Source organism: Struthio camelus, chromosome 1 (assembly GCF_040807025.1).
Source record: "Struthio camelus isolate bStrCam1 chromosome 1, bStrCam1.hap1, whole genome shotgun sequence".
Taxonomy (NCBI): domain Eukaryota; kingdom Metazoa; phylum Chordata; class Aves; order Struthioniformes; family Struthionidae; genus Struthio; species Struthio camelus.
In genome coordinates, this window is record NC_090942.1 from 55,239,179 (window position 1) to 55,262,997 (window position 23,819).

The following is a 23,819-nucleotide window of genomic DNA, read 5'->3' on the forward strand; positions in this document are numbered from 1 at the left end:
TCAACATTTCCAGATGAAGAGCTAGGAAGAAACATCCCTGTGGGCAAGTTGTTGCTGACGCTGCAGAAGCCTGGTACTTCCCTGTGAAGCGTCTGATGCTGGCCATTGCTTGACATGGCCTCCCCAGCTAGAGAGCAATTTGTACAAAATGAATTTGCTTTCTCTTGACAAACAATGCTTTGCCGGTTACAGGTCATTTCATATTCAACTTCTTAGCCGACTCCACCATAGTTGCCCCATGTCACTGTGCTTTGGACTCAGCTGTTATTGCTGGTTAGTCCCAAACCAGCAATTCTGCGTGTGAGTGTGCAGGCAGTGCCCTGTGGCAGGTGGCCAGTCACTTGTGAACAGATCTGGGGCAAAGAGGATGCTCCACCGCAGCTGAACTCTGTTCCAGAGAGCCCTTCTTTACAGCTTTGCACTCCAGTATTTCATGCTGAGCTGAACATCCCTCACTCCAATAAACTGTGCTGGTGGAATGGGGAAGGGTAGATGGGCTGTGCAGCACAATGCAAATGCCAGTTCCTTCTGCAGGCTAAGCAAACATATTTTCCTGGACATCCTATTGATGGATATCACCCAAAAAAGCACATTCTAACCCGTATGTACTATACTCTATCCTTGAGGAACAAAATCCTGTCTTTATTTGCCATCAGTGGCAAAATTCCCACAGGATTGCCTAGGCATGGTGTCTTTGTGCACCTTACGTATGTCATCTTTTCTGCTGTTTTATCCGCAGCTCCATTTTTAGGCTGGATGCTATACTCTAAGATTAGCCTGGGACCAGATCCATATCAATAAAACCACACAGAGGGAATAATCTGAAAAACAACAAGGTCTTTTAATCTGTGCAGACTTCAAAGAGCAGCAGCTTTCTCTTTTGAATAAAAGCAATCCAATGTCCTCCTCGTTAAAGAAGAAAAGGCCTCAGCCAGGTATTTTATTAGTATCTGCTGATCTCTTCCTGGGCCTCTCTGCAAGGGCAGGCTTGATTTCTTACAGTAGCAGATCACCAACTCTATGACAATATGGATCTCATTTTAACCCAGATGCTCTCTCATGGACTGCTTCCCCCCACACCCACATCGCAGGCACGTCCCCACTCAATCTTGCCTGTAACATCCACGAGACTGCTACACCAGCCACTTCTCTGCAAACGTAAAGTATCTATTTTTAGAGGGCTTTAAATTGACAAGAAATGCTGACCTCATAAAACTGTGAATCACAGTCTCCCTATTTCATCTTCCCTGCCTTGCACTCTCTCTGTGGAAGCAAACCACCACCATCTGGCTAACAAGATGCTCCAGAGTCACAACCAGGCCCAACTGCTGCATTTTGAGCACCTCTGTTCTTTGTTATATTCCAAAAAGTCCTGCCCAAGCCCATCCCACAGGTCAGATTTGCATTCCCTCACACTGCCAGCCTCGGCAATTTCTCCTCCATGCAGCATAGGGGCGGGGGATGTGGTGACTCACCCAGCCTCCCTAGGCCCCTTACCAACCGTTTTTTGTTTGTTTGTTTGAGTGAATTGTATTGTTGGAGTCTCGTTGCCACATGTGTAACTATACATTTTTTTTTATGGCAACCAGAAGTTCAGTTTTATAAACAGATGCTGTTGTGGCCTCTATTACTCAGCTGGATCAGCGTCAGTCTTTTTTCCAGGCTGCGGTCTCTGTACTGCACACTGAGTCAGACGCAACCCTACAACAGTTTTCTTTGAATCGCTGGTTTCCTCCCAGAGACTCCTGACGCCCTGCCAACAAAACAGGGCGAGGCTTATTAATTTTTTTTCTTCTCCCTCTCTTTAAAGGCAGACTGATTCATAGTAACTCCTTTAAAACAGAGTGGAAAGACACCACCCTTGCACACCACCAGAGGAAACTTAAACCACCACCAGGTCACTCCCCTTCACTACAGCTCTGCACTGCAGGACAACAGCACTGCAGCCCAGCACGCTCCTGCTTCCAGAGGTGCCAGGACCGGCCCCAGTCCACACGGTAAGAGCTTCTCCTGAAAATCCTCAGCGACTTTACTCACTTACTGGCAGCTGATCCTCTAACCCAGCAGCTCCAGCCTGCCTTTCTCCTTTCTGCCTTGCTCCGCCGGCTCTCTGCAACTTAGCATTTGCTCTTGCGAAGGGACGCACCTTATCCTTTCAGTTTTTGCTTTGAAATCCAGCTTCATCACAGGGCAAAGCAATACTGCAAGGTGCTACGGTTGCAATCACAGAGCACAGGCTACTGCAATGTTATTCTTGCCTCCAGGGCATGTGCAGCCTGGGAGACAGGCACCGAAAGCCCAACCTGAGCCAGCTGTGCTGTAGGAGTTGCTACACTCTTTTTCAACGGCATTGTTTATAAAAGTGGGAAAATGTCTCGTTGAAATTAGGGATGCAGGTTCATCATTTCTGGCTTTCGCCTCATATTTTTCTGCACATCTGTTTTTTTTCTCCCCCTCCATCAGCAGTTTGCCAAGCTCTAATTTCAAATAACAGTGATCGTTCGAAGAGAAGTCTGAGCAGCCCTACAGGTGCAGGCATTGGGGTACAACAGAGAGGAGCTCTCTTTTTCTCTTTCCACTGGGGTTCCAGCTCCTGAGGCTGAAGCCAAGCCCCAGTTCTTACTTAACCAATGACATGCAATCACTAGAAATGCATGTGATGCCTTCCTTGGCAGCACAGACCCTGGAGTGGGGAGCACTGAGTTGCGAAGTGAGGGAGAGGGTGGAATTGCTAAGAGCACCATGGGCTGAGGGATTGGGTGTGGGGGAAGGCTCTGATGGAAAGTGTAGGATTGCAGGGACTGGCAATTTTCTCTATTCACCTGCCTTTCTCCATGCAATCTCCCCCTTCCTCCTTCCCCTTTTTCACCAATTCTCTAACTTCATCTGTCTGCTGTGGTTTTTCTCCTGTGGTCATATCCCTGAACTATTTTTCAGGTGTGAGAACGGGAGTGGAGCAAAGCCACTTTATTGACAATAGGCTTTGGCTCCTTTTGCAGAAATCCAGCTCTCCCCTTCACAGTTTCATGGGTCTGAAAGAGATTGTAGAAGTATTGAGCTCAGTCCCACTGGGAATCACTGGGGCTTGAGTTGGTGCTGCGGACAGTTCTATACAAATGGCTGAGAAGCTGAACCGATCTTACCTTGTGGAAGCAGGATGGACTTAGTGACTTCTTGAGGTCCCTTCTGGCCCCTCGGTCATGCAGAGGTGCCTCCTGCCTGAGAAACAGATGTGTTTCAGTGGTAAGGAAGCTGGCTGAGGCAGTGGGCGTTTCCAGGCTAGTTAGCAATAGTTCTGGGCGGAATGCATTTTCGGAAGCTGACTTTTACCATGATTAATAATGAAATCAGTTTCTAAAAAAATTTCTGTGTCCAAGAGCAACTTTCACTCAAAAGCTTTGAATTCCTCAAGGCACCTCTGAGAGCAACTTTGCCCAGGGACTGCCCACTTGACATTTCAGGATGGAGTGGGATTCTTTTCTGAGTAAACATAGAAGAGGGACCTGTGCATGAAAAATGTGAAAACGTGGAGCCCATGAGCTATTGTTCCTATGATAACAGTGTTTTAAGTCAGCTGAATTGCCTCCACTTCCCCCACCCAGCTCACCTCATATAACTGCCAAACCTGGGGACAGTGTGTGCACTGAGAGAGGGTGGGCTTAAAGGCAGCTTATTTCCAGTCACTCCGCTAGGGATCAGCATATGAAAAGCATCAAAACTACAGGGCCTAGAAGCACACCGTGAAACAGGGCTCCTTCATGCTAGGCGAAGCACATGCACATATGGCAGGCTCCCGGGGAAGGCTCCCCCCACAGCTATGACTAACCTCTTAAACATTCAGCATATAGTCTAAGCCATCCACCTAGGCTACCCTCATGTGGGAGCTGGGCATCTTCACCGGGCACGTGCCATCCTGAGGCAGACATCTGAGAGAGATGGAGTTGAGCCGCACCCAAGGAAACACTAAAGGACTAGGGATTTGGGGACCCAGGGAGAAAAACCCAGTTCTAGAGCTGCTGTCTCAAGAGTTGCAGGGTTGCAGTGCTCCCCGCTACCCTCCTGAGGATAGAGAGTGCTGGGCTTGGAAAACCGGCCCTGCTGGCCTAGCTGGTGGTCTTTCAATTTTGCGGCGTGTGAGCAATGCGAGTGCATGCAGGAATTACTGTTTGCTAGCCTGGGGTGGAGCAGAGGTGGTGTTTTGAAACAGCTCTGAGAGATTTGCTGATAATAGCCAGCATTGTTTGGCAAAAGACCCGCCTTGGGGGCCTAGATTATAATGGGGGGGGGGGAAGGATTTGCTACAAACATGAATCCTTTTCTCTATTCATAACCTCTCTCCTGCCGGGCTGGCCCATGGCACTCAGCCTGTGCTTGCTTGAGTTTCCTCAGAGCAAAAGTAGGAGGAGTAGTGGGGGTACAGCCTGCTTCCTTAGCTCTGCCTTCTCCCACCGGGCTTCATAAGCCCCATCAGTCCCAGATCACAGACCCATGACACATGTCCCCTCTTGCCCTAGTCCCCTTCGGCTGCAGACCGGTGCTCTCTTCACTGAGCGCTGCAGCTGATGGCAAACAGGGATGGACTTGACTAGTGCCAGATTGGCCTTTGCCCTCAGACCCTCAAGTGCTCCACGAGGCAAAAAGTATCGCTGTTAGACCGCTTGGATCTCAAAGGCATGCCTTTACCCTTCTTCTTTACCCTATGCCTTTACCCTTCAACAGGGAGGTGACAGGACTGCCACCCAATACAGTGCAGGGCAGGCCGCAGGGTGTGGCACTCCAGTGTTTTCCTTCCTCCTGTTCTCATGCAAAATACTAATGAAAACTGACTAAAAAATGAGATTTCTTTACCCTTCCTTCAAGATGAGGAGAACTAAGAGCCCAGAGGCGTTCTTTTACACCTCCAAAGGGAGGATGAGGAAGGGGATTTCCTATCTCCACATAGAGAGATGGATTCCTTGTACTTCACCAGCGTTTTCTGCAGGCGTAAGCTCTCGCTGACACAAAGCAGCATGCACAGAAAAGGAAGCTATTCTCCATGGCCCTGCTCATTTGACAACTCCTGCTAGGACTGATAAGTGACTGATGGCTAACTGATAGCCACAGCGCTGCAATACTGGCCCTGAATAAATGCGCCTAGCCACCATTTGTCAGCACAAATGTGACTACACTGATCCTTTGTCAGAGCCAGTTCACACCCAGCCATCCCACAGCATGACAAAGGCTCCAGCAGCAATTCCCCAGATAAACTTTCCAGAGGGAAACCTAGAATGCCTCATTTCTTATACTGCTCTCTGCTATTACACTCCCAGAGAGGGCAGCAAAGAAGCACATCTGGGGGCTGCAATGTGGAGCATAATTTCTGCAAACCCTGCCAGGAATGTTTTGGAAAGCACCTCCTGAGTTAGAACAGCTGGACAATGCACAAAGGAAATCCTGGCCAAATCTGCAGCTCCATGCACCCTCCTCCTCTTGAACTGTTTGCAGCAGGCAGAGAGTACATGGAAGCTGCTTTCTCAATAGGACCAAACGCGACCCATGCCTTGTCATGGTAGGGAGGAACAGGCTAGGACAGCTCAGCTCCAAAACTCGCCTTCCCCAAGGGTGTGACGAGCTTGCCAAGCTCATGGTTAAGATTTACCCCCTTTCCTCCATGAAAACCAGGCTGTTCAGCAGGCATGGGGAGACGCCCATGGAGAGAGCCCAGTGATCCTAGGCTAGGTCATCCCCAGCCATGCAGAGAAACGCAGTGAGTTGTGAGCATCGGAGTGGCTGAAGGCAGGTGAGCAGTGACTCATACCTAGGGCTTAGCTATCGCTATGTGAGGCCACCTGGCAATACCTTCAGATTAGAGGAAATCCAGGGTGAGGGCCTTTGCTGCCCTTTTGCTCTTGCAGGGCAGAGTCTGCTCAAGGAGGGGAGTTGTAAAAGCAGCTGCCATGATCCAGTCTAGCGTCCACACTCCTCTCGTTCCTGAGCGACACCTGCTCTAAGGGCCTGAACAAGCCTCTGGAAAAGGCAGGGGGAGCAAGGGGAGCTGTAAGTGAGCAGCAAAACCTTCAGAGCAGGGTGCAGGCAGGTCAGGGCGTTGCTGAAGGCCAGCTGCAGGAACTGGGCCCACTGCTGAAGGGAAGAAACCCAGCTGTGCAGCTGGCGCAGCTGCTGGCCATGCCTACTTAGAGGGCTGAGGCAGCCCGCCTGCTAGCTGGCCTCCAGCAGCTGCAGCCAGGCCAGCACAGTCTGCCCCATGAGGGGGAATTCTCTGACGTCTTGTGGAAGCCATTTCTGCATATAATGTGAGCTGGAATAACCTTGTTTTACACAGTTCTGCCAGCCCATACTAATCACCGATGTAAACAGCCGTTTCAAAGCCAGATGGAGCATTTTACTACATGACTGCAAAGAGCACAGACCAACTCCAGGCTGCGCAGCACCCTCTTGCTTTTGCTTTACACATAGGAATTAGTCTTTTACTCATGCCCCCTGCCCACCACTCCTGCACTGTGGGTTGAGAGAAGGAACCATCAAACAATTTTGCAATTTAGTCCTGCACAGTCTTTCCCAAGCTGGTTTGCAGGAATGGGACACCCTGGAGGCACAGTGACCCAAAACATCAGACTCTTCATATGCCTAAGTCACGCTGATCTCAGTGTAGCTTGACATGATACAGGCAGGTTGGCAGGTTTTCCAGTCTCTGGGGAAAGGGAGGCTATCTGATGAGGAGCCATTTCTTTTTCAGAATCATCCTCCATTGGAAAAAAGGGAAGATCTGTAGGAAACTGTCTATGCAAATCAGTGATCTGCAGTTTTAATTCACAAATGAAGCTAAAAGCACAGCAAATGTGGGTTCCACAGACCTTCCACCTCTGTCTAAAGGCTAGTGAAAGCGGAAAAAAAGAGTCCCAGCAGAAATGATATGTGAACTTTTGCTCACAGCCCCTTTAACTTTCCTGTCAGAGCTGTCAGCTGGTTTCTCTCATGTGGGCATTGACAGTGTCAAACTCACACAGAGAAATACATGCACCCAGAAAGAAATCATAGGCGAGGAAACGCACACACAAAGGCACTCACACAGAGTTCAGTTCTGCTCACAGAGAAACCACAAACACACTCCCATTCACAGAGGGAACCATACTGAGCTGCAGACACACACCCCTACACAATCCACATCAGCTCCCAGACCATCAGTTCTCCTGTAAGTGTTTCTCATATATCCTAGCATTTTTTTCAGAACCACTACAAGTCTCAGCAGCTCCCAGCCTTTCCCTATGTCTAAGTAACCCATCCAGGGAGCTGGAATACTATTCTTAAGGGGGTGGGGATGCTCCCCAATGCACCTCAATAGGTGCACAGGGACACTTCTGTGCTTCCTGTTAGCTTTGAACTCCCCTTCCCCACCCTCATCAGTCCCAGCCCTTCTTTGGTGTGCCAAAGTGTAAGGAGTGACAGTGTTTTCCTCCAGCAGTGGCTGTTGGCTGCCTGCCAGACCCCAGGCAGCTGTCTCTTCCCCTTCCTACTACAGAGCGAGCTTTGGAGTTTCTGTTGACGTTGTCACATGGCTGAGTGCTGCAGGGTGGTTTCTTCCTGAGAAAACGCCAATTTCTCAGTGTTTGCCCTAGGAGCTGTGACATTTCCCCACTCTCAGATGAATCATGAGCTGGAGCTGGAAAACCCTTGTGTGTCATCTTTTCTGATTCCCTCTTGCGTCTCACAGCAAGAGGAGGTACATTCCTAAGGGTGCGTTCTTGGGGGCTTTGTCTGGTCCCATAAGAAATGATTCACATACTGAGCTTCACCATTATCTTGGGAAGGCAATTCCCTTGATCCCTTGGAGAACATACCACCAGGAAATGCTTCCGAAGAACCAGACAAAACCTTCCATTTGCGTAAGCTTATTTTCTTATTTTCAATTGTAACCCCTTGGGCTACTCTACACTTTCGTTCATGTTTGCATTCATGTGCTACATCCTTGCTGTACCCTATCTGGTCAGCATAGGTAGCACCTATGCATGTGCAAAATCTTCTTAACTTATTGCCACAAACCAGAGGCTCCAAAGGTTGCTGCTGTGTGCTCACAAACACCTCCCACCCAACCTTTTTCCCAGACACGTGAAATCTCCTTCCAAAGGTATGTGCCTACTCATCCACATCTCTATTAAAAGCATCTGACTTGTAAACTGAGTCAAGCCAGTGTGTCAAACCAAGTTCTCAATAGTAGTGCTGGCATACAAGGGTCTGTAAAAGTCCAGAATCAGTGAGGACTCTGGTTTCAGCTGGATCTGAAGTTAGAAGCAGAGAAAAGGGCAAAAACAAAAAGACCATTGCCTGTGGTTGTTTAAAGTTAACATGAGCTTTCTGATACCAATGTGATGGGTCTGAAATAACCACGCCACCATCCATGCAGCCTGCCAAATGAGCCTGGGCATGATGAGAACTCACACTCACTTCACACAGGAAGGCATGTAATTGTAGCAGGACTAAGATGCAGTCAAGGCTTCAGCTTACTCAAAGGCAGATGTCTCTGCAGAGACTCTGAGATTTCCCCTACTGATCACAGCAGTATTCCTGTTTGTAGGTTGGCTTTGCACTGAGGAATGCACCAGTGATAGAGCTGGTCATTTCTGTTGTCTTAAGTAGCATCAAATAATTTTTCTTTTTTGTCCCTTCCTCGCAAATTTTCCCCTTCCTTTCCAAATGGCCTTGGCCCCGATTTGAACCATCAGCATTCCTGTACCTATGCAGTGTGCTACCATGCTCTCCCTAAATATCGGACCTCCTAGTGCCACCATCAGAGACAACGTACTGGATGAAGTGGACCACTGATCTGACATAGTTAGCTATGCAGTAACTGCATTACTTATATTCAATAGTGGCAGCCTGGAGTGGCAGAAGTTCTTTCATCTCAACTGCTTTCAATCTACAATGATTTTTAATGACATTCTTGCCAAAAGTGTATGCGTCTTTACCCAAAATTGCTATCTTTCCTTTTTTCGTCTCAGACCCAAAGGACTTCAGCTGAAAACCTGATTTTTAGGGAAGTCAAAGGTCACCACAGTGCTCACAGGAGGTGCATTTAGATGTCCTGTCCTCCTAGCCTCTATAGGCTGAGCTCTCCCCTCAGACAGCATCTCCCACAGTACACCTCTCAAAGTCACCCAGGGAGAAGTAGTCCCAAGCAGGAACTCCAGTTCAGAGAGAGCTGGAATGGAAGTCAGATGAGCTACATCCTTTAGGGACATTTCAAAGCTAAAATATTTCAGATTTAGTTGAAAGTGCTTGGATTTTTCACCCCAAACAACCCAATCTTTCCTGGGAAAGGAGGCAAGGGAGAGAGGAGGGAAAGAAACCTCTAAATGGGGAAACATCCTGTATACCTTCCCTCTACTCCTTTCACTGCAATGTGCCTTCTGTCATAAGCAAAGACCACCACCTAATCTAGTTTGTCCTCTTGAGTAACCCACTCCCTGTATTTGAGGAACCATATCACAGGCCTCTGTTGTATCTCCAAGTGGCACTTTGCATTCCACTCTGATGCTATGCTAAGCGGTAAACCAAGGGCTCGCTTCTCACTTCTCCAGACTGCCCTCCAGATACAAGGATCCAGAACGCTTAACTAACTTAACCGGACAGCAAGCCTATACAGGGGACTGTATTTTGCCTGCATGCAAAGATTTTGTCTTTGTTTTTAATGGACAATATTTGCCTGCTTGAACTTGAACTGGGGTGCAGCAGAGCTGTGTGTTGTTTCCCAGTATGTGCACTCCTCCATGGATAGAGAAATAGTCTCTACATAGACAGAATCTGAGTTTGTGCTGAAGGCTGCTACAGCAACTGTAATTCATGGTTACTGTTGGTGGGGCTTGTCGTTTCTCCTCATCAGTCAGCCCAGGGAAAGGAAACTCAGTCCATTGTCATCAGTGCACAGATCTTCTCTCTTGACTCACCCAGGCTGGTCAACAGGTGCATGACCTTGGCCCTTTCCTCCCCACCAGTCTATCCTACCTCAGTGGTCATTCTACTCTTATGTCTCAGTCTTGTTTTTCTTTGTGTAATATGGGTCTCTCCACAGGAAGATGTGTCGGGAGGCTCACTGCAGGATTAACTGCCTGGTTGCTTGACTGGTTCTTGAGAAGCAGCCCTAGAAAGGACAGATCGTCCTGAACGCTTGCAGGGTTAAATAATTGTAGTTTTGAGAGCTTTGGGGTGAGTCAGTGGAAAAAACTGGCAGCTCCAGGAAGGCTAAGACTGACTCATAGCCCAAGAAGAGCCTGAGGATCTCCAAATCCAGCTGCAGTTTAGGTAGGGGAATGGAAGAAAAGGCATTTGCATGCAATTGTGTCCTATTGCTCCAGCAATGTGACTCCACCCTGTAGCGGAGAAAGATGTCTCACAATTAACAAATGGAAAGAATATCCTGTCAGTCACCACGGCTCCGTCAGCGTCAGCTTCTGTTTAACGGGAAGAAAAGTCCATGCCGTACAGTCAGAGATAGCAATGCTCTATTTAAATGCCATTCTTTCACCCACTGCTTCTTCAGGATTATTATCTAGTGTTGTATTTAAAAGGTAGGGAGAGATGAAGGAAGAGGAAAGTGAATGGATAGAGAGGGAGGCTTGTGCTCTAAATCACAAAGAACCAAAACTAAGCTGTGAACATATATCCCCTGGGGAGTTTGCATTTGATAGCATGTGTATTCAGGGAGAGGTGCTGACGTTCTCAGGAAGTGGGTACACTGAAAGCAACCTGAACTAACAGTGCTCTCAAGTAGTGTAAGAACTGGGCAGAAAAAACAAAGGGAAAAGGGCTTCTGTTTTGGGTTTGTTTGGTTTTTTTACTGTACCGGTCAAAGTTCTTTTTTTTCTTTACATTGAAAGGTAACATTTTCCCTCATTTTCCTCTCTGAAGGCAAACAGAAGATGCATTTAAAAATGACTGTTCTAGTCCTTTAGGATGTCAGGAAAGTCGGTTTTTAGTCTTTCAAGTACAGGGCTTTTTTGAAGGTCAAAAATAATAAGCAAAAAAACCTGCTAAATTCTTTTTTTAAAGAGACTTGGAAAAATATGTCCATTCAGAAAAGGAAGAAAGTTCAGCCACTGCTGGCAAAGGCACAGGCAGGCAAATTGCCACAATTTGATGTATACATACCAACACACCATACCAGCAATAGCACTCCTTACAGCCTGCGTAAGAACAAAGGTAATTAGAAACAAGGATGACTAGTAGTTAAAGGAATGGGAGGATTCGACTCAGAGCCTCTACTCAAGGCACTTGCTAGAGATACATAATTTAGTCACGGTAACAGCAATAGCTTCTCATTTCAAGGTACAGTAGCACAGTGGAGGTACCAGAGCAGATGCCATCCAGTATTTTGAAACCCTGGTTCCTTTTGCAGTCAGTGGAGAGAAAGGGTTTGATGCTTATGTCAGATGGGTTTATAAGGCAGCCTGTGCGTAGTCCTGAGAGCCTGTTTTTTAGCATAGCTGAACACCCAAATGACTCTCACTACAATGAGAGAGGATCTCCTAAGAAGGCTGTACTTCCCTCAAGATCAAAACTAAGGGAGACACATGCTCCAGTTCCTGTGACAAGAGAAGCTGCCATCAGTGTCCAGGCCAGCTAGGAACATTAAGCCCTACAGTATGAGGAGTTTGCTAGGACATCCCAAAGCAGACAAGCAAGCCAGGCCCGCATTCAGCAAGCCAGGGCTACTCAGCTCTAGAGAGATCTCCCAAGTGAAGGAAACCTTATGGTTGCCAAGTTCTTGCTGAAGAGATGGGACCAAGCACCAGACCTAATCTGTGCTTTAAAGAATGATTTTACCTGAGGAGGAGGAAGTGACCTAACAAGAGTTGTTTCCCAGGGCTCCTGAACTCTAGGAATTTCACTTGCTTATTAGCTAATGATGAATTCGGACAAAGAACCACTGATGGAGAAGCCTGCCTACACCCTGAGGTTTGGGAAATATGCATCCAGAGCAGGGAAAGGAACAGCAACAGCAATTTACAGGAATATGCCCCCATACATGGCCACAATGAGAGGAAAGAGAGTGGAGAAGGTGGAGTCAGTGAGTAAGAGAAAAAACATTTATGGGATTTCACAAAGCTTTTTGTCACAGGCTTCATGAAAGACATCATAAAATGTAATTGTGCTGTTCCATGACAATGTCACCACACCCTATAAAAAAGGTGACAGCATCAAACTCTATCTGAGTCACCCGGAACAAAATAACTTGACAGGCAACATTAATCAAACATTTGATATTGCTCTTCAGTTCTACCAAGAGATAGGGCAAAGCAGTGTTTTGAACTTTCTAGGAAGCAGTCTTTCACTGGCCACAGAGCGGACCTTGAAATCTTTTCTGCTTTATTTCTGTGGTTCTATTGCCCAGACACTACTAAATGCCTGGAAGGAGGGGAAACACGTTCTCTCACTTTGTGTGAAGTGCCTGCACTCATTCTCACACCTTAGACTTTGTTCCTTGTAGTTCGTAGCTTCAGGGGAGAGCTCAACAGCCCTGATGAACAGTGTCATAAAAGCTATGCAAAATGCATTCCCCTCCCCCAGATGCCTTGTCTTTCCAATCACGTGCTCATAAGTGACAGGAAATCTTACAAAAAGCTTTACCCTGTAAAAGCTTGCAGGGTACAGAGGCAAAAACCAAAAAAGAATTTGCATTACAAGAGAATCTTATTGCAGTAATAAAGTGATCTGAATGCCTCAAGTTTTAAAAGGGAAGCTGAGGCAGTTTTCATTACAAACCTTAGCAATCATCTTCCTCTACCCCAGAACACCTCAGTGGCTTTTCTGTTCTGGTTATTCTTCTCATCACATACCAGAGCAGGCTGTTGTGTATGGGTAGTCCCCTAATCCATTCTCCATCACTACTCAGCACCTGATGTACCCAAGAAACAAGCATTCTTCCACTTTACAACCCCACCAATGTCCCAGATCAGCTGGAGGAAGGAAAGGGAGAGTAGGAAGAGAAAATCTTGCCTGACCTCTGTGAGTCCTGTGGGCAAACAACTCCATTTCCTGGAGTGTAGGCCTGGAGTATGTCATTTTTTACATAACCACACACCAATTTAAGCAACCTATCTATATACTCAGGCTATTTTTAAAATGTCCCCAAGCTAACTACCCCTGTTCTATATCTCCTCCCAGACTGGTTCCTTTACCTCCAAGCTTTCTTTAACCATTTGAGCAATTCCCTTGCAGATTTTGACAAAGGTTTTTGTTATGTATTTTTCGTGACTGCATGCTTCCAGAATGGATTTGAGACCAACCTGTTTTCTCACATGTAAATAAAGCTTATAGTAATGCTATTCTTCAGTCCAGCCCTTCCCTTCATCTTCTCCCTCTGTACTTGTTCTCCTCCAGAACTCCCTGCCTGTGTGATACCACCTAGGAAGGACCCAAGATGTTGGTGCTACTGGCTGGTATCTTTGTGGTCCACATTGCCACTGTCATCATGCTCTTCGTCTCCACCATTGCCAATGTAAGTAATGACTACCTTGAACGAGACAGTGGGAGCCACTGTAGCTTCCTGTAGCAATAGCTCTTTATACCGTGGGCTGTTAGGTGCTGCTAATTACAGACTAGGGACAACCACTTACAACAAAGAATAAATAAAAAGTGGTGAGTCAAGGGCATGCTTGGAGAGCAAAAAGGGGCAGAATTCACCAGGACCTTGTACCAACCCGATCTAGGCTGCCCCCCCACCAGCCCAGGCGCTTCTGATGAGACGACTTGGTTTAAGCCTTCAGCTTCGGGAGCCCGCGTGTGGACGCTGTGGCGGGGAAGGGCAAGCATGAGTGCGTGCAGCTCGGCCACTGCGCCCAGGCAGAAAGGCAGCTCCTGCCTGCCGTTCCTACCCCCCTATCCCAGGATCGGCAGCACCTGAGCACTCCTTGCACAAGAGAGAGATGAGCACAGAAGATTAGCAGATGATAGTTTTGAACTGATATTTATCACTCCATCTGGCAGCCAGTCTGTTACATAATTATACAGTCTCCTATGCCTGTCTGCTTTTGTGGTAGTAGTTTGCTCGCAGGAGCTACTCAGGCAGCCATAAGCACACCTCTTAATATTATTCCTTGCCATTACTTAGGAAAACCCTGCAGCCAAAACAAGAGAGGGACGGCTGAGGAATCGGGCCGCCCCGCCTGGGCCCTAGGGGCGGCGACCCCGCGGCGCCAGCCCGCAGCGGCCCGTTCAGCCGGGAGGGCGATCAGCCGCGGGCGGTGGCCGGCGCCGGGGCCGGGACCGGGGCCGGGCGAGGCTCCCCGCGGGGCCGAGGCGGGCGCCGCCGCCATTTCCCGCCGCGCCGCCGTGCCCGGGCCGAGGGGGACCCCTGGCGGCGGCCGGCGACGGGGGCCGCGCTTGAGGAGAGGCGGCCGGCGACGGGCTTTCTGCCCCTCGGTGCCGGCGGCGGGCAGGCTCGCTCGTGCCCGCGGAGCTGGCCGGGCCCGGCGGCCTTCGCGGGCGGCTCCGGCGGCTTCCCCTGCTCGCCACGGAGTGCCGTGGCGGGAGCGCTGCGGTGCCCGCCTGCCCTGCGTTTATCGCTGTCCCTTTCCCGGGCGTTCTCCTGCCCTCCCGCACCAGGAAGGGCAGGGGATAATCCGAGCAATTTTCACTGTACTATGGCGGGAAGAGATTTCCCCTGTATTTTTGTCCGGATGAAACGCCTCTTGGCTTTCCAAGCCGGCATCATCTCCCACCCACTTTGGATGTTCATCTGTTGCTGACACATCCTGCTTGTGTTCAGCTCTCCATCTCGTGGCACTTGGGCAACTATTGTTCCCCCTCGTGGTTTAACCTGACAAGAGGCCAGGACGATCCTGGTCAGCAGACCAGGGAAGCCCCCCCATGACATGTCTGTTTTGTCCTCTTGCAGGTCTGGATGGTGGGCTCTTACAACACAGAAAAAGCCTCTTCAGGACTCTGGCTGCTGTGTAACAGGAGCTGCAGACAACTGCCGGTGGCCACCAGTGATGACGGTAAGTTACATTTTCATTTTCACGCTGATGATTTGCAAGACACGGGTATGCAATGCCAAGGCTGAGTCCTCACCCTCTCAACCCTACTCCCTCTATGTTCATAGCTTCCCTCAAAGCAGCACAAGCCTTTATGATCCTCTCAATCATCTTCTCCGTCATCGCGCTTGTCATGTTCATCGTCCAGCTGTTCACCCTGGAGAAAGGCAAACGTTTCTACATCACTGGAGCCGTCATGCTGGTTTGCTGTAAGTATGGACTCCTTGTGATGGCTCTGCAGGCCTCCCAATGCCTCTCTGAGCACAAGCAGCAGCACATGTCAGCTACATGTGGCCATCAGGGGGAGGCTGTCAGCCAGCTGAAAGTTTCCAGTGGCCCAATTTTTTTGCTAAAGCATTGAGGAATTGGAGAGTGATTTTATTTTAATTTAATTTAAATAATGAAAATATTTCTGGATCTTCATTAGAAAACCCCAGTGGGTTTTGCAAAATACCTTTGAAGGACAACAAAAAAGAAACATACAAGTATTTATTGGGAGGAGGGGGCAGGGGGAATAAGTAGTTACATAGCTACTGCTCGTGGGAGTCAACATGTAGCATCAAAATGTGTACAGACAGTATTACTGATTCCCTCCTAACAAAGGTTTATTCCCCGTGGCACCCACTAAACAAATCCCAAGTGTCTTATGTCATCATGTCTCCAAGATAAACATCATGCCTCCAAAAATAAACCTAATGGGCAGCAGCCCATCTCTCAGATGGCACAATATATACATTATGATCTCGAGGGGCACCAATATTTCAGATGTCCTGCAGCAATGCTGGCTTCTATGTGTTTTCCAACTCTTTCTTTCCCTGCCTTCTTTCCTACAGGGATGTGCATTCTGATTGGAGCCTCCATTTACACGGCTCGGTTCACAAGGATGCCTGGGTTCACAAACGTTCACCATGGCTACTGCTTCATATTGGCCTGGATCTGCTTTTGCTTCAGTTTCATCATTAGCATACTTTACCTTGTTCTTAGGAAAAAATAAGGCTGATGGGAGCGCAGGGAGAGGGTTGCTACTGGGGGATGGGGAATAAGAATTGCTCTGCTGAGAGAACTGTTGGGCCAATTGAAAAACTGGAAACAGCCACCATCGCAACCACTGCCACCGCCACAGAAAAATAACTAACAAAACTAAAATCTTCTCAGAACACATTCACCAACGTGAGGGAGAAGCAGCTCCAATTGATCAGTTACTCCTGGGGCTGTTGGGCCAGAAATCTGCAAGTGACCCAGACAGCTGTTCTGCTTTTCTGCAAAGTTACGTCGTACCTTTACAAACTGTCAAGCTCAGCAGTGATGACTGAAGGGCACCATGAAAATGAGGGCTACATTTTTTTCCCTTCCTAGTGCCCTTCCCACTTATCTCTCAGTGTGCCTTGTGGGTTGGACTGCGAGGCTTACAACCCTTTTTTTGTCCATTGAAACAAATGGGATGGGTCTTTTGTTACATTTTTTTATAGATTATATATATATATATATATATGCATATATATGAAAGTTAAAGACATTAAATTGAGAAACAGCCCACTAGAAATCAAGAGGAAATTGGTGTTAAAAATATCTACAGAACTGAGACAGAAAATTTTGGCTATTTTTTCCTATTTGACATTCCCATGGTTGAATCAGGTATAGATAGGATGGACAAATATACAGGCATGGGAGAGAGAGAGAGAGAAGGAGAGAGAGGGAAGGTGCACAAGGGTTCCTGATTGCAGAGGATGTAGTTGCTCAAAGACGCAAATGCAGGGAGTCATTTGGGTATGTGTCTGCACTAAAACCTCCTGATTGGCTCTATAACATGGCAACAGCACTGCAACATCGCACATCTTTTGTAGGCAGTCTTTTTTCACACTGTCACCCAGGACATGGCATTAATTGATTGTCCCACCTTGTGACACAGCTAATCTCAAAGGCAGATGCTACTGGTTAAGCGAAAATGTATTCCCAAATGAGAGACTTGGAGAAATGAGACAGAACCCGAGTTCTGTTCCTTGCTGCACGACCTTAGGCCAGTCACTTAACCTGGTGCTTTTCCATCTGCCAAATTCTTCCATAAAGCTCTACCTACCTCCCAGGGTTGCTGAGAGATTTTAAGTCCACCCTGTAAGACAAGGTCCCCACGTGAAAGGCTGCATGGGAAAGTCAGGCCCTGCTACTGCTGCAACTCACACATTTCTGCCACTTTGAAGAATCTCAGTTGCAAATGGAATTTATAAGGGACAAGAGGTCAAAACTTGCTGTTACTCCATCTACAATTAAAAGGCAGAGAACATCAAAAAACATATGGGTGCAGACTGTGCATGAATGCTATTTACTTTTCTCTCTCTCCCTCCCTCTCTCCCTCTCTCTCTCTTTCTCTCTTTCTCTCTATTTCATTCTCTTCCTATGTAGACTGTCAATTTGGTGGGTATATTCTAGTACTGTATGTTGCTGTTTCATTAACAAAGGTTATTTCATACACAGTCATTGTAAATATTTTGAAATGCATATTTTTAATTGTGGGGGTATAAAAATACAATCTGATTCCCTTTATTATAAAGAGTTTTGCCTTGGTGTTTTTTTCATTAGTGTTTCAGATATTTGTTAACAGAGACATTTGCACTGCCCACCAAATCAAAGCTCACTCCCTTAGGATGATACAGAACTACCATGTTCTCCTGGCTTGTCAGTATATGAGACTTCCTATTTTGGAGGGGAAGAGGAAGCAGAACAACTCTCTGAGCCCTTGTTTCAGGCTTTCTGCAAGCTTAGGCAAATACTGTGGCCTTGGTAAAAGTCAGTCCCAGAGCCAAGCTTTGCTTCGCATCCAGGAGAGCTGGAAAAGTACTTTCTTGTTCACACTGACACTCTGGCAGAATCTCCTGTCTGTAGAAGCTGGTGCCTAAGAACCCACAATATTTATGTCTTAGATCAACCCAAAGAGTCCCAAAGTGAAATCGCCAAGGTGTTTGTCTCAGCCACTCAACCTAGTAGAGCTCCTTCCTCCTTAGATTTGTCTTACCAAACACATCATCAGAGCTGGAGCTTGAGCAAAGAGCCTAAAAGCCCAGGACACATGCCGATCTCAGCAAACTTGGGGTGCAATCCTGTAAGCTGTGATACATCCTTTAGATGAGGTCTAGGGGGAATCAGGCTTGGTAGGAAACTTTTCCTTATCAACTAGGCCACTTTAGGGAAAGCTAAGAGACATGCTAATCATGGGCAGAACTGTGACAGGAATCTAGCAGCTGACGTTTTACCAATGAAGCTCCTCACACACTGCAGCAGGGTGTGGGAAGGCTCGTGGTGTGTGACGGGTGGGCACTTGTCTTGGTCCCAGGAACCAAGCTGTGCCTCATCCTCTTTGACACTCCTAGCAGCACAGGCTAATCAAAGACCATTCAAGCACCGTGCAGCTAGGCTCCTCTAGCTACAGCCTGACATTGGTAGCTGAGACGCAAGCTAGCAGATGGGGAATACTGGGAGATGTTAACCAGGGAGCTCTGGGGGAACACTCCCACTGCTTGGCTGGTGTCCGTGGCCTGTTTCTAGCATGGCATGGATCACATATGACAATATGACACGTTACAGTCTGACAAGACAATCCCAGCTGTGTTGAGATGCCCAGGATAGCTCACAAACAATGGTCACAATTTTTGAACAATGTTCTCCAATAGCCCTTGCATCACTACATACTGTTGTCACTGGCTGCTGAGTAAGGATATGAAGGCTACTTGACCCTCCAAGCATCTTTGTTTGCCTGAATAACTACTGGGACTTTCTAAAGAGCTGATGCTCTAATGTATAGTCTGGAAAAATCACTGGGAAAAATCACTCTGGCATCTGGCAACCCTAGTCAATCCAGTCCCTGAAGTATAACCAGCCCAAATGGGACAGCCTTTGCTCAACACTTGGTAGTTCTCACCACAAGCTTCTGGGTCCTTTACATTAGGAAACGGCAGCTGGGGAATTACACTAGGCACCAGCAGGACAAAACATACCAAATAGAAAAGCACATGTCCACAGAGATCAATAAGTTACATAAAACAAAAGGAAATGGAAAAGGATAGGAGCAAACGATGCCATCAATTGCGTCATATGACTAGCGTTTGCTTGAAAAGCATCTTCAACCTGAAAGGACACTGCTCCACTGCTTCACAGACTATATCTGGAGAGACATAGAGTCAAGGCACCCAAGGAGAGCCATTCCAGAGATTTCAGGGACCAGGCCTCACAAGGGCCAGGAATAAAACTGGCTCCATTACTTCAGGGACAAATCACAGAAGGACTCTTACACTAGCAAGAGGAACCTATGGAAGAGGAGAAGCAGATAAACAAAATGATTTCCACTGCCTGAGGTTCCACTACAGAGCAAAGGAGGACCCCGCACCCCCACCTTGGTCCTCTGCTGCAGGTCACAGAGCTGACACAGTGCAAGGAGGCAGGGATTTTCCACAGACAACTGACTAATTCAGGGCATTTAACTGCCATAAATCACCCAGACCACATAAAAGGTCCATGTGCTAGCGCTGATTAACATCACACCAGGAGCTAGCAAAAGCTATACAGAGAGGAAAGCCCTGCCTGACCCCACTTTTCTAAGAGTTTCTAAGGAATGAAGCTAAATAAAAATTCTCCTGACAGGTGCTTGGTATGATGAGGCATTTCAGCACAGACCATTAGGTTTTGTTAGCCACGCTCAGAAGGAATTGGTAAAGGATATTTCCTTACTCACCACGAGGTAAGTAGAGCAGGGAGCTGCTGGAAGATCTAAATGAGGGATAGCCAAGGGGGCAAGAGCAAAACACAGTCTTGCTCTGACAGAAGTGTCAGGCCATGCAGGCTGGGAAGAAACAGTCCAATAACTGTTCACATTAACGGGTTGGAAATTATTTGTAAATGTTCACAGGAGTGTTACAAAAGCTGCTACAGACAGCTCAGGGGAGACTTCTGCTTTGTGAATGGCAAAAGCCAAAATCGGCCGAGCAAAGCAGCTGACTCCTAGGCTGATCACGGGGTGATGATAGCACTGAAAACACAAATGCAACAGCACTATTACAGAATGCAGCTGCCTGCCAGCACACCCAGAACGGGAGAAAGGCTCAACTCCTTGCTGCAAAGACAACAGATTAAAAAACAAAACAAAACCAACAAAAACCACACAACAAGTATGCAACGAATGGGGAAATGATGGGAGGCATAAAAGGTTGTGCTAGGAGATTACGGGTAAAACAGTATAGGTCACTTCCACCACTGGGGTAACTCTCCACTGCTGATATCCAAGATGCAGTTAGCCCAAGAATCATTTAACAGAGGAAAGTAAGAAGAGATCAACATGAAATATAGCCCCACACAAAACATATCCAGCCCAAGGGGCAGCTGCAATTGCACTAGTTCTCTTTAGAAGGCTGCTTAATCTTGGGATCATTTACATTTGCAGCTCTGCCAGCTCAGATAATAAGAGCAGTCAGGGTACCAGTTGATTGCCAGAGGAATTGAGAGGGAATTTTAATCCCGGGCCCTCTGTTTCCACATTGCATAGTTGGCAAGGTGTAGCACTGCAGGCGGCTCAGCTCTCTTGATATTGTCAGAGCCATGGTATTGGATTCCATACACCAGTGATCTGATGCATGATGACAAATCTCATGTTGCACAATTCACCCAAAGTATGTGGGTACCTATCTGGTATAAATATACACCTTGTCATCTGTTACGCTGCTTAGGAAACTTGATTGCCTTTCTGCTCAACCTAGTGTGGAAGGCTGTAGCTGGCAGCCTTCCTCCTTTCCACCCCCTCTTAGGCTTCTCATGTGGATCAGGCTAGCCAGGAACCAGAAGGTCCAATACATAGGGTGAGGGGTCTCCAGCCAACCTTTTCCTAGGGGTAAGAATAAGAGGCATGCTCTTCAGAGGAGATATATGAGGACCCAAGATGCTTTGTCTGACCTCCCAGGCTGATCCCAGTATCAGTATTTGGGCAACAGAGCCTGACATATCTGCGGTAAGGCTAGAGAAAGAGGCGATGCTGTGGAGCTCTGCCCTGTGCATACTCATACACTCATACAGATGGCCTGGAGAGTACACACAGCCAGAGGTGCTAAAGGGAGAAGTGTTGGGGGTGCTCTTGCCCCTCTCTACCTTCCAGATAAAACTGCAGGACAGAAGCCTGACTTTCAGGGTTCACAGATGGATTTGACATTTCCCCCTGAGATTTGTGGGACATCATAGAGAATTTCTTCCTCTGGAAGCAACTCCCAAAATGAAAGGTTCATTTCACTCCTATGCTCAGTGAGGTGCTTTTGGGGCCTTGCTCTGATGTTAATCCAGAGCTGAGGGGGCTGAGCTGTAATTCAGTGAGTAAAAAAGCACTTCCTAGGGCTTTGAGGGAATGTGTGGCTCTGAGAGACAGGGGAATATCAACTGAATCAGGCAGTATCTTGTTACCAGTTCCCAGAAGGCATACACTTGTAAACACATCAGGGCAGCTCAGCCTAGCAAGAAAAAGGTGGTGCTGAAGGCACAGCCTGTGAAAGCTCGCAGAGTAGAGGCCAGCACGCACAGAGGAGGGAGCCTGGGAAAGAGGTCTCCATTGCACTCCTCACACTGAAGCTGATGGCAGGTCTCCTCACCCCTGGGCAGTGCAGGGTCCCCTCAGAGCCCTCGAGTCCTACTGATGTCCCTAAAAGCTAAGGCTGCTCAGCACTTTGGGAGGGGGGAGGGCTAGTTAGCAGCTCCTGGGACCGGGCCAAAAGGTCACACTAATTTTGGTTTGCAGACTCAGGGAGATAAAAGATGGCCTCCACACAGCTTGAATATATTTTTTTAAAAGGCTTTCTGTTTTTAAATGGCTTTCTGAAGGAGGAGAGGCTTCCTGTGCAACACATAGAGGAGGTTTGTCCAACTGTGCAGAACAGCAAGCTACTTTGTGGTAAAGAAAGCAGAAACCTCAGAGCTCCATATCCCAGCTCTGGAAAGGGCTCACAGGGCCTGCAAGAGAGCCAGGGTGTGGGGAGGAGGAGGTAGAGGTGAGTCAAGTACTCAGGACCATCCCAGAAACAAGGAGCAAGTGCTGCCAAACACTCAGTCCAGCACAGATCTCAATCTCAAGTCACTACCTAGACAAGAGTGTGGACTGGCAGTCAGTCCTCAGGTGCTACACAGGAACAGGGCAGCAGAAAGAAATGGGGGATCAGATGTATAAATGAGCGGGAAAGAGATGGGCAGGAAGAGCAAACACTGTTGAAGACCTGAACACCATCACAGTCCTGAAAACTTGGGGAAGGACCAGCAGGTCAGCAGGAAAGTGTATGGAGGAAGGAGTTTGACAGCCTGACACCTGTTGCAATCGACCACCAACCAGATGGAGCAGCTAAAACAGATAGAGCCCGATCAGGAAGTAGGACTGCTCCTCCAAGGCAGTACCAGATGTTCATGTGCACAACCCCACCAAAAGCTGGATCAAGCAAAGGCGAACCATTGTAACCAGTAACCAGTGTGGAGGACCTGCATATTCCCTCTCAGTCCCTGGATGGCCAAAGCCCCCGGGGCCCCAGGCTGGCCGGGGGCAGCTGTCCCCACACTGTCACTAGAGGTCAGTGCAAGCCCAGTAATGCCTCTCCTGAATAATCTTATGATCCTTCCATTTGATTTGACGTATGGGCAAGACCAGTGCCACTTTATCACAGGATAATTCAGAAAGGGGAGCACGGCCCAGCCTCGCTCGGCAGCCCTGAGCCAGGCTCCCTGTTGGCCTACAGCACGCCACATAGAAGGAGGAGAGGGCACATCGGGACCTCACCTCCTTCCAATACCTGCAGCTGCCCCACTTCAGAGGTAACACGATGGGAGTACTTATCACCAATGGGAAACCCACAGGGGGGACGGAGATGGAAAAAAGAAACCTTGCTTTATGGCTATGGGGGACTGAGTGTATCTTTACTAGCTGTCAGGCCTCAGCAGATGACTGGCTCAATTCCCTTAGGCCGCCGAAAGCTGTTTTGGGCTCAAGGAGATACATGGGGGTGTCCTTGGCTTCTACAGTTCATGCCACCCCTTCCCTCTGCTCTATACTATCAGAGAAACTGAGGCAGAGAAATTACATCGACTTGGAGCAAGCAGGCTGCAAGGAGAGAATGGAGGGGACATTAGGGAGGCTTGAAAAGGGAGGGACTGCAATCATTTAGGATTTTCACAGTTTGTAGTTTAGGGGCACCCTTTCCAGCCCTTTCACCTCTACTCCCAGTGGATGTTAACAAAACAGGGTCTTTTCTCAGTTTCCCAAAAAGCAAGCCCCATGTTCTTAAAAACAAATTGCAATAGCTAAATCTGTACTAAGGTAACCTGCTTTCAGGGATGTTTTTTAATACTTTTGAACTGCCACTGGAATCCAGGGGAGCTGTAGAGACTCAGAAAAGTCCATCACTTTAAGTACTTCACTTCAAACACCCAAGGCAGAAAAAATAAGCCCAGACACCCAGTAGAGACCTTGAAAATCCACAGCAGGGAGACAAAGAAATCAGAGCAGTCAGCGCTTTTTTGCCACATGCCTACCAGATTTCCAATAACCTTGCTGCAATAAAGGCAAAGTTTGTATTTGCAATGCAGTAAACCTAGTAGCCCCTGCTGTATAATTGCATGCAAATAGAGAGGGATGACTGCTCTCTTGCTGGGGAAAAGGGAATCATGGGGTGGAAGCATGTTAGAGCCAAGCAACAGGAGACAGATGAAGCTGAGAAAGGGAAAAGGTGAGCAGAGAAGAAAAATCTATTTTTTCCTCTCAAATTCAGATTCTGTAAAATGTAA

General features: G+C 47.8%; 2 protein-coding genes across 6 annotated transcripts in view; one reads left to right on the forward strand and one right to left on the reverse strand.

Annotated features, from left to right (window-relative positions):
- The window catches only part of GSG1 (germ cell associated 1), a 48,127-nt gene extending 36,797 nt beyond the window's left edge, over positions 1 to 11,330 (reverse strand). For all 5 annotated transcript variants that reach the window (XM_068939923.1, XM_068939954.1, XM_068939942.1 and 2 more), the window contains exon 1: positions 3,144 to 11,330. The gene's annotated coding sequence lies outside the window, so the exon portion shown is untranslated. The remainder of the gene's footprint in view (positions 1 to 3,143) is intronic.
- Positions 1,521 to 17,577, forward strand: EMP1 (epithelial membrane protein 1). Its single transcript, XM_009665314.2, has 5 exons — positions 1,521 to 1,997; positions 13,375 to 13,492; positions 14,891 to 14,993; positions 15,098 to 15,238; positions 15,863 to 17,577. Exons 2-5 carry the CDS (start codon positions 13,415 to 13,417, stop codon positions 16,021 to 16,023), a joined length of 483 nt encoding a protein of 160 aa, XP_009663609.1. The 5' UTR covers positions 1,521 to 1,997; positions 13,375 to 13,414; the 3' UTR covers positions 16,024 to 17,577.
- The last annotated feature ends 6,242 nt before the right edge of the window (positions 17,578 to 23,819 follow it).